This window comes from Cinclus cinclus, chromosome 8 (genome assembly GCF_963662255.1).
Source record: "Cinclus cinclus chromosome 8, bCinCin1.1, whole genome shotgun sequence".
In the NCBI taxonomy this organism is placed as follows: domain Eukaryota; kingdom Metazoa; phylum Chordata; class Aves; order Passeriformes; family Cinclidae; genus Cinclus; species Cinclus cinclus.
Genome location: NC_085053.1, coordinates 102,230 through 113,031, shown reverse-complemented (window position 1 = coordinate 113,031; position 10,802 = coordinate 102,230). Strand labels below are relative to the sequence as shown.

General features: G+C 44.7%; 1 protein-coding gene across 1 annotated transcript; it reads left to right on the top strand.

The window, feature by feature from the left end:
* The first annotated feature begins 7,113 nt into the window (after nucleotides 1-7,113).
* RGS2 (regulator of G protein signaling 2) lies at nucleotides 7,114-9,685 on the top strand. Its single transcript, XM_062497228.1, has 5 exons — nucleotides 7,114-7,239; nucleotides 7,376-7,477; nucleotides 7,577-7,638; nucleotides 8,528-8,694; nucleotides 9,077-9,685. Exons 1-5 carry the CDS (start codon nucleotides 7,130-7,132, stop codon nucleotides 9,269-9,271), a joined length of 636 nt encoding a protein of 211 aa, XP_062353212.1. The 5' UTR covers nucleotides 7,114-7,129; the 3' UTR covers nucleotides 9,272-9,685.
* The last annotated feature ends 1,117 nt before the right edge of the window (nucleotides 9,686-10,802 follow it).

Here is a 10,802-nt window from a genome sequence, read left to right as displayed (position 1 = left end):
AGTTCTACCCAGCATGGAGATCAGGGTGTCCCAAGAAGTGGGCTTGGCTAAACTTTTTTTGCCCATTGCAAAATAAGAAATTTTATCTAATTCCAAAATAAGTACTTGTTTTCACTTCTTATTTTCAATGCTTGTTTTAATTTGAACTTTTAAGGTGGTGCACAAACAGTTATACACCTATACTCTGACCTCTAGTTTTCTTGCTGTTGTGCTCCTGACAGTGTCCACCTGTGGGAGCTGTAAAAGGAAGTGACCCTCTGACCCACAGAAACTTTCTGAATCAATATCTGACTAACACCTTCCAGGTTATTTGCAGAGACTTTCATTAACATGGATTAAAGAGTCATCAGAAGGGCAGTGTGCTGACTGTGTTACATGCAGATAATATAATAAAGATGGTGCCCACATCCAGATTTATCGAACATATTTGATTGTTTAATGTCCCTCTGCATACCCAGGTTAACAAATACAATCTTGGGGGGGGGGGCTGTAATAGTTTAAGGTTTGCCAATTTTAACACAATTCCCTTTTGTTGTGAAATAGGAGTAAAAGTAAAGCAGACCTAAAACTTAAAAAGGGAATAAAAAAATTATTAACAACACAAAGAATAATAATAAAGTCAGAACAGATTTTCAGACCATTTCTTCTTTCCCCCTTTGTTACAGCTTAACAACATACAGGGACACGACAGTCAATTCCTTACTTAAATAACCTTTTCCAGTTCACTTTAGGGAGAGGAGTTTTTTCTTGTTTAGCTATAAGGATCTTTTTACCAAGAGAGGAAATCAGCAGGTCTCTCTTGACTCCACTTCATGATTAACAGCCGCCCGCGATCTGCTACCATGAATTTCCTCCCACTTTACATTCTTCTGAACTGAGTTGCGGGCGGGCCATGCTAAAAAGTCATATTACTTTTAAGGATGAGCTACTCAAAGGCAAAAGTTCTCTTCAGCTCACTTCTCTCTGTTCATACTTCCTTCCCAGGAACAGATTCCCCCTCTTTTCCTCGGGGCAAAGGAGTCTTCAAACACTTTACACCTTGCTCCACCCCCCATGTCTTTCTTTTTATTTCATGGCTTAAAGGAATTTTTTCGTGAAGTACAGTCCACCCCTACAACTTACAAAAAGATATTTCAACCAACCTTCATAACGTCTCCTAATTCTCCTTTCATTTAGAAACTTAGCTTTTACTTCATTGACTTTAGTGTATCCTTTCTGTTCTTCTCCCTCTCACCCAAGGAAAGATGAAAGTCGGTAAGTCTTATCTGAGCATTGGGAAAAAAAATTAAAATCTCACACAAGTTGCAGGAGCTGGGCCAGGCCATGCTGGAGCTGTGTCAGGATCTCAGGCCGCCCAGGCCACGCTGGAGGGGCAGGATGGAAACTGCAAAGTCCAACCAGAGGAAAAATCGGTGACAAGGCTCTGGCTCCATGGCTTTCCTCCAGTGCCGACTGCACCCAGCTCCAGCCGCAGCCCGGGGGTTCTCCCTCTGCCCTGCCCAGCACACAAAGCCCTGCAGGCTCTCCCGAACCGGGCCCGGCTGCCTCCCCCCAGCCCGTGAGGGCTCAGCCACCCCAGGGCTGCTCCGAGCCGGGGCAGGGCAGGGCAGGGCGCCGCCGAGCGCGGCCACACCGGGAAAAGGTGAGAACCCCAGCAATGGGCTCTGCTCCCCTTGGCCCCTGGTTAAAGACGGGGCCCAGCAGCCTCCGGAACCCATTCCCGCCTGGCCCGGGCCGCATTGGAAGCGGGCCTGGGCCAGGCCAGTGTCACCTTACGAAAGGCCGAAAATACAATAGCGCTTTCCTAAAGCTTACTTGCTTCAAATGTGATTCACGGAGCGAACCGACTTTTCCAATTGGTTTCTCAGGCTGTCAACAACTAAACCAGCCTCCAATTGGTCCCATCAATCCATAGAGGAAGTTCTCATGGAGAAAAACTTCCTAGTATGCCCTCCCCTCAGGGTAAAACCAGCACAGGGGCAAAATAGGCTACAGTTGGAACAGGACATGGAGTCAGCGTTCTGCACCACCTGGCTAGCCTCAAACAAGATTAATCATCCCTCTTCACCTGAGGTGGTGTAACCCATCTTGTATCTGTTAGGAGAACTTCATTGTTAAAAATACCCTGCTTCTTGCTAAGCTGTTTGCTTTCTGTACTGAAAAAAGGCATAAGGAATTTGAGAATGCCCTGTCCTTTAGAATGCAGACCATATTAACATGTCTCCTTTCACCTTTTTTTTTTTTTGCAGAAGGGATAAAGGAGATCTGACATGAGCAGGACAGCCATCCCTGCTTCCCAGGGAACCGGCTGGTCCAATTCCTGCCTTCCACTGACCAGTATCTCCTTCAAAATCAGCATTTCCAAAAGTCCAGGGGCAGAGGGGGAATCACAATTTAGGTTCAATGCCTAAATTCATGCTCTTTTCACAGCATCACTAAAACAGAGATGTACACATCCACACAACAGCAACCCTGTATGTAGACACACAGTCCCAGCTGATCCACTTGACAAATTTCAGCTCCGTTTTTAGAACTTTATTTATAAACGAATGTCAATGCTTATGTAAAACAAGGTGGCTGAGGGCTAGGACTGATGAGTTCTCAGACAACTCTAGTTTATACGTTACTCAGAGGATTTTGCTGTTAAGTGAAACAAGATCCATTTGTAATGAGATATACTTTATTTTTTATTTAGGAAAGACTGAACATATAATTGATCCAGGTAAGTGTTAATCCATAGTAGTGCTAAATTTAGATCCAGAAATGGCTTCTGGCAATTTGCATGTTTTGAGCCTTATGACTGGAAAATAATACTGGGAGAAGTATGACAGCCTGTCAGGCACAGCCTACAGGACCAGAATCAGAGAATGCAACTAAGTGACTTCAGCGATCTTCAAGCAATTGAAAAGCACAAAAAAAAACAAAACAACAAAACAAAACAAAAAAAACCAAAACAAACAAACAAAAAAAACAAAACAAAACAACCATAAAAAAATCCAAATAAAACAACACCCTCTAGTACATGTAATTGAAATTCTAACAGGAGCTAGAGAGGCAGAATGCAATGAACAGGATTAGTATTATACAAAGGGTTTGAGAGATCTTCTTCACTTATTAAAAAAATGAGAAAGAGTGGCAATTTTAATATTCATAACCATAATATTCATTTAGAAAGTGGTTCCCTACCACACAGCCTGGGCTTGGCTGCTGTTATTCAGCAGTGCACAGCACAAAGCCTCCACTGGCACCATAGCCGAGTGCCTCTGTGCTCCTCTGTACTGATGCAGATCAGTTCCTGCACTTCAGAGAAGACACAGCCTGAAAAGGAGGTAAGAACAGAGGGTCACGATGTGGTGTGCTTTGCTGATCTCCTGTTCTGATGCTTACATGAATCATCTCACAGCACAGCACAGGATTGTATAGCTGTACATTCAGGAACAATAAAAATACAGGGAAGTTCACCTGTGTCATTTGTAATTCACATTACAAAACAAAAAGACATGGCTCAACACCTTGTTCCATCTTTTGAACGTGGTTTTTCAGTTAGTCATAGCTGAGGGTTCAATAAGACATTCCTCAATTCCCATGCAGGGTTTGAATTACCACACCAAAGCATGTTCTACCCTCCTGGCTTTCTGAAACTCAGCTATAAACTCTAGACATTTTTCCTGTGTCCTACCAGCCCAAGCAAAAGAAAGAAGCAAGAGCTGGCATTTCACAAAATGCAAACACAGATTTAAGTATCATTCAGTGAGAACAACTCACTGGCAACTTCAAAAGATCAGCATAGCCATTGCAACACAGAGCGTAACTGAGATACAAAAATCCTAATCTTCTCCCTGAGATGTTTACGGCCTGTGATACAGTCCCCTCTACATCCAGCTATACCTGGTGCCCGTAGGAATGGTATAAGTGGAAAAAGAACAGAACATTCTCAAGAAAGGCTCTGAAAAGCCAAGTGTGATCAGGGTGAGCGCTTGTGCCATTAAATGTCTGACATCGGATTTCGCTGCAGGCGATTGTAAATTCGTCACCAACTTCAATAGCAAAGTTTGGAGAGAGCAAAGGGCTCTCTCCTCCCACCACTTTCCCTCGGCCTTGCCCCTTGCCAATGAGATTAGTGGGACAGAAATAGACGGAGCTTTAAGGAGGACGTAAAGGAAAAGCCTGAGCACTATGTTTGCGTTTGTCCTCAGCTATCAAGGGCTTCCCTGTTTCCAGAGGGCAGAGGTCAGCACACCCACAGGCAGATCTGCAGTGCTGCCCTGGGCACTGCTTGGCACTACTCATCCCTGCTCCCAGTGAAAGTAATCACAGCTTGGAGACATTGATTTTCCAGCAGCACTCCACATTGTGCTGTGCTTACACACCTGAACCTGTGCTGCACTTGCAACCCAGGGCTTTTCTTTACAACCCCAATTCCTAATTTTCCTGGAATTTTCAATATACTATTGCAAGCACAGGACAGGGCTGAGATGCCAAATCTCCTTTGCCCAGCCAATGTATAGCACCACTGGTGTGAAAGGACCCCCCCTTCAGAAAGGGGAGCTAAAAACCTGAGCCATTTTGCCATCTTGCTTCGAAAAAACAGAAATTGATAAAATGAAGTAATGCATGGGTTTGCTGCCTTTAAAACTGCACAGTGAGCCCAAACACTCTTCCAGGCAATGCAGCCACCCAGGGCCACTTCATGCCCACAGCACCTGGGGAAGTCCTCAAGGGGAGGATTTGGCTGGTGCCCTCCCAGAAGCCTCTTCCCTTCCATCCTTCCATCCCAGCCCTGAGTGGGTCTTTGCACAGCACACTGGTGACATTGTGGGAGGTCAGATGCTTTTTCTTGGTCTTTGAACATAAATGGAAAACACGTTTTATCATGCAGATGTGTAATTGATGTCCTGGCAAAGGTAATTGTCCCAGCCAGAAAACACACCATGGTGAAGCGAGAAAGTATTTTGTAACGTGTCTCTTTTACTGGAAAAATCACAATATCCATGCTGTAAGAGTGTAATAAATATATAAAATAAAATATTCCTAACACAGCCGACAAAATTAAATTTTAATCTAAGTAGTTTTAAAACCAAATGTTACAGTAAGAATTTTTATAAGGTCATCTAACCTCACAATTCCATATTCAGCTTAATTTTTTACCTGTTTTTACCACTCTTGAAAGATATTGCACATGTTATAACTGCCTTCCTTAACTGGCACTTCCATTTTATGGGTTTCTGAAAGAAGCAATTAAAAGTTTGAAATAGAAAGTATCAGATAAATACTTGACTCATGCTGCAATTTTCCATATGCTGATTATTGCCAACTTTACAATTTGGCAGATGCTGGGAATATCCCAGCTCTACCCTTGCAATCCTCCTCTAGGACCAAAAAGAAAGCATTTTGTCAGGCTTTAAACATCTGCAGGATCTCCGGTGTGCTATGGGTAAGCTCCCAAAATATAATTGCTTAACCAAACCTTACCATAGCTTGCTCAACTCGGAAGTTTCCCACTTAATTGTTAGCACATTTTCCCCCATTCAGTATTGAGAGTCGGGTGAAAGAAGCTCGAAACCAGAATCCAGACCGGGGAAATCTGCAAGTCGGGTGGCAGGTGGGGACGTGCTGTTCTCTGCAGTTCATTTGATCCTTTGCAGAGGCTGCAGCCTGGGAAGGCCAGGGCTGTTTCCCTGTGTTATTCCAAGCCTGCCTGTGCCAGGCCCACACGTGTGAGTGATGTTCCTGTGTGTGTGTCCCAGGGTGTCTGTCCCAGGGTGTCCACCCCACAGCCCCGGGCGCTGCTCCCGTGTTTGTGTCCCAGGCTGTCCCGCAGCCGCAGCCCCGGGCGCTCAAAGCTCGCCTGGCCCTAGCTCTCCGCACCAGTGACAATGGAAGTGCTGAAAGCCAGTCAGCACACACCATCATCCTGGCATTGCCTGCCGCGATCTTTGCTTTGGCAACTTCACCTCAGGCTTTTACAGCACTTAGAGCCTTACTCTTTCCCATGGTAACCATTCTCACAGTAATTTCCCTTAATGTACGTACCATTTACAGAACTAAGAGCTACCTGTTGGAAAAATTATTTAAAGTGATTTGGTAAAATTTGTAGGATTGAACTTTATTTTCCTATCAGATCATCAATATATATTGCAAAGTGCAACCAGAAGCACTGAAAAGTTGTTCAAATACTGTCACAAATTAAATGGCATTCCTTTTCCCCAGACATCTCTTTTAAAGCATAATACTTTAGTGCAGCTTCTGAGTGTTCAGCAAGCAGAGGTTGTAATTATCTAAATGGATCAGACATTTATGCTAAGTGATTGTGTTGAAGTCAGCTGGCGTTTTGGGAGTCAGTCTCTCTGAACATTGCTTTTTGTGGCAGGAACAACAGGCTCTAGGGTACTGTGAAGAGGAAGACACATGCACAGAAAAGAGCAAAAATCAGAGAGAGAGTAAAGAGAAACTCACATGGTTCCTAAATCCAAATTGTTTGGACACGATACCCTCCAGCTGGACACTGCTGAGAAGGACCATATGGCCCTTTCAACAAGCTGAGTGCTCGAGTAAGGTGCTGTAACTTCAGTTTCCAGTGCTGGGAGTAATTTACACAATTCACTGGTAGGTGGCAACACTGCCCAGAGCTAAACCCTGTGCAGACACGGGGTGGAAGGGATCCACAGCCTGGGTTTGGAGAGCGGCGACACCAAAAGCACCGGACGCCCAAACTTAGAGCTTCTTAATTTTTTAAAGAAACACGGCTACGTCCTTCCTTTTTCACGTACGGTCCACACTCAAAAATCTGAATAACTTTAAAACAAACACCTCCAGAAGAGCAGGGCATGTTTTTGACTGACGGAAAGAACAGCCAGCCCTTCGGCGGTGTGACACGATTTCCAAGAAGGAGGGGGGTGGGTAAGGAAAAACAAAACAAGGAGGGAAGATGCGGAGGAGAAGCAGTTTCCTATACTGGGAAAGACCGGCAGCCTGGCTGGGTCAGTGCCGCCCTCAGGCCAGCCCAGCCCAGCCCCGCCCGCCCGCGGCGCCATAAGAGCGGGCACGGAGCGGGTGCGGCTGGCTCGGCTGGGTTGGGCTCGGCTGGGTTGGGCTCGGCTGGGTTGGGCTCGGCTGGGTTCGGCTCGGCATGCAGAGCGCGCTGCTCCTGGCGGTGCGGCACGGCGGGCGCATGGAGCGGGGCAGCCGCCGCCGCAGCGAGCCGGAGGAGACGGATAAGGGCAGGATGAAGAGAACGATGTGAGGCCCCCCGCCCCGAAGGTTTTCCATTGCTTTCCTTGGCTCCCGCTACAAGAGCAGCCTCAGGGAAAGCGCTACTGTCTCAAGCTGTGCGAGCTGGCATTTTAAACAAGTATCTCCCTCTTCTTCCTTTCAGCATTAAGGATTGGAAAACAAGACTGAGCTACTTCCTGCAGAATTCTTCCAATTCTAGTAAAAGGAAATCTAAGAATGCAGGGAAACGCCGCAACTACTTCAGGTAAGTTACGAGAAAGAGACTGTTTAAGTAACTCGAGTGTTCTTCTAAAGCAGTAAAGCTTGAGCAGTGTAGTCTGATGTTCTCCCTCTCTTTCTGCAGACCTTCCCCTGAAGAAGCCCAGCTGTGGTCAGAAGCCTTTGATGAACTTCTTGCTAACAAATGTAAGTTTGTCTTCAAAAAGTAACATTTGGGAACAAAGGGGTGGAGAAGTTTATATGTCTAGAATAGTTTGCTTCCTTCTGTGTCGGCATTGTAGCTCTCATGTAAAGAGCTTTGATTCTGATCTTGCAAGTTAAATGCTTTTAACAGTTTATAGACAAAATACATAGAAGTGGATTTTTTAAACAAAAAATGTAAACTAATGATAAAACAAAGAATACCTAGTGGAGTTTTTTTCTTGACCCCCCACCCCCCCCACCCCCCAGCTAAAATTATACCTGTTACCTTGGATTTTCCTATTTGGCAAATGGGAAAAAGTCATTCCTTCAGCTCACTGCCTAACCAAAGCATGCACTTTCCAGTAATGTTGGGAAGGATTCTGCAGCACAGGTTTAGTGATCTTGGGATTTTACTGTAGCTCTACAAGAAGCAGCATTCACTAGCAAAGCAAAGAGATGAAATAATACTACTGTTTGCTCTTTGGGCTTGAGTCAGCCTTTCCATTGAAAGAATATTCCAGAGTACTATAGCAGTCATATTTACATATTTACACTGCAGTGTAAAGGTTAGCAGAGGAGAGCTTATCTAGAGAAAAAGTGTTTTTAATGTGTTCTCAGGCATCACAGGAGGATACATAACCATAGAAATGGTTTCATTTTTTGTGTTTGCCTAAGGAATGGCAAAGTGAAACCTGACAAGCTGTTAAAGCGTTAACTTGCTCGCAAACATAAATTATGGATTTTTTTTTTTTATTGCCATGATATCACTGGAAAAAATAGACCTACAGCAAATTAGACCTACCTACCAAATTCTGGTAGAAATTGATGTGGCCAATAGGTAACTCAAGATTCCTGAAATAGTTAATTGATGGAATTTTTTTTCTTTCCTTAGATGGTCTTGCTGCTTTCCGAGCTTTTTTGAAGTCTGAGTTTTGTGAAGAAAACATTGAGTTCTGGTTGGCCTGTGAGGACTTTAAGAAAACGAAATCGCCCCAAAAGCTGACATCGAAAGCAAAGAAAATTTACAATGACTTCATTGAAAAGGAGGCTCCCAAAGAGGTAAAGAAAAGTTGCTTAAACATAAATGCTCTGTTCTGTAAGTTCTTACAGCCATTATTTCTTTGAACTCAAGATACAGATGTCAGACTGCACTGTACATAACCTCACTGTTAATGTCTGTGTCCGAATACAATGGCTTTTTCGCTGAGCTTGAAAACGACACAAGTGATGTTGCAGAGGATTTCCATTTTAAATGAGAAAAGACATATCTGAATTAGTTTTGGTTTTCTGCAAAAGAAGAATTTTCTTAAAGAAGACTCTCCAGCAATTTGACCCTGTAGTAATGGTGTCTTGCCTTTTTCACCTCTTCAGAAGTTGTACTGTGCACTACACTTACTTGAATTCTGTTCTCAGGAATAACGTCCCTCTTTCTGTATTTCAGATAAACATAGACTTCCAGACCAAGAACATGATTGCACAGAACATCCAGGGACCCACCCACACCTGCTTCAGTGCAGCACAGAAGAGAGTTTACAGCTTAATGGAGAATAACTCCTACCCGCGGTTTTTGGAATCGCAATTCTACCAGGAACTGTGCAAGAAGACACCTATCAGCAGGGCAGCCCAGGGTACATGAGCGATAGAGAGAAGCAGCCTCTAGGCTGGTGAGGAAGCCACGCTACAGCTTGTGAGCAGCATCCTGACCCAAAAGGCTGGGCTGCTGAGCGGTCAGCCTGTTTGCCACGGTACAAGGACAAACACTGACTTTGGTGCAGAGCTGGTGGCCCAGAGTGATGCTGTTGGAGAGTGTTCAGGGGACGTGGCAGAAGTGTGCCAGCAGCTGTTGGCACTTCCCTTCTCCGTCAGTGCTGCAGCGAGAGGTGGCTGTGTAAGGAGCCCTTGTCACGGCCGAGGAATGATGCGGCAGGTCTGGAGAGAGCTTCCTTCTTGTGAACAAAAGCTGCTCTCTGCTCTTGGGCGCTGCTGGGAACTTGAGTAATTGGTTGCCTGTTTATTTTTCCTAAACATCCCTCAGTGCTGTTGTTGTCTGTGGCTCAGTGTGCTCACACTGGTTCTGTTACTGCCTCAAGCTGCCATGAGCTGTGCTGGGTTTCTGTGCTACCTCCTCATGGTAACAGCACTGTGAGGGGAGGAAGGGATAGAATAGCTCAGTTCCCAGAGGAACAGGTTCTGCGGCAGAAGTATGCAGGGCTGAGTTGTGTCAGCAAGGTTATGTGGGGCCAGACTGAGGGCAGAACTTGGCCAAGGTGAACAGGAGCTGTATAGTATTATATTTCTATGTGGATTATGATTGTGTTGAATGCTACAAAGTCATAATTCTGTCTTGAAGACAGTAGGCTTCAGTGAAGTTTTTTTGTTTTTAATAAACTATTTTCATACAAAGCTTCTTCTGTTGCCTAATTTGTGTTGCACACACAGATATGTGCTGTCTGGCACTGGACACTGGGCATCTCTGGTTCCTGGGTGTGACCTTAATAGGGCTAAGTTTAAAGCAGTTAGTTCTTGATCTATGAAGTGAGTTTTCTGTTTGGGTTTTATCAACAGAATAAAAACCTTCAGAGCTTGAAAGCTTAACAGGAAGACAGGTTCAACCACAGCCTCTGTCCCAAGATGTCTGTGAAGCCAATCTTGAAGACATGCAAGGCACACATTGAGCTGCCCATGATGCCAGATCAAACAGAGTAGTAGTGCTGCTGTAGCTCACAGGATACTACTGGGAACATGGGTACCCAGCATGCTGCCCTTACTCCTGTCCCAGACCCCTGCTTCAGAAAGGGTTTAGGAGGACATCAGTTTCACGAAATGTGTGCAAAGTCAGGAGAGGCAATTGTACAATAAAGGCATTGGAGTCCCAGCTAGGTGACGGCTGCTCAGGGGAAAGTTACTGGTCATTGTTATTCCATGTACTATTTTTTTTTTCCCCAAAACCAGTCTCTAGTGTTAGCTTTGTGGCATCTGCATTTCAGGTCTGTTTAGGTCCTGGCTCCAGCTGGTTTTACTCCAATACTCAGTTCACAAATTTAATTGCTTATTTCACCTATATCCACAGCAGTCACTTCTTTAATTCTCTGCTTTTCCAAGCATCAACAGAACTCTATGATGTTTTCTACTTAAATTACATATCCAAAAGCTGATCAAAAGCATCT

Bases quoted from the DNA above. Each gene is read 5' to 3' on its own strand.
- RGS2 (XM_062497228.1), top strand. From the start codon at position 7,130: ATGCAGAGCGCGCTGCTCCTGGCGGTGCGGCACGGCGGGCGCATGGAG. The intron at 7,240-7,375 runs GTGAGGCCCCCC...TCTTCCTTTCAG, and splicing joins GGCAGGATGAAGAGAACGAT to CATTAAGGATTGGAAAACAA. The intron at 7,478-7,576 runs GTAAGTTACGAG...CTCTTTCTGCAG, and splicing joins AAACGCCGCAACTACTTCAG to ACCTTCCCCTGAAGAAGCCC.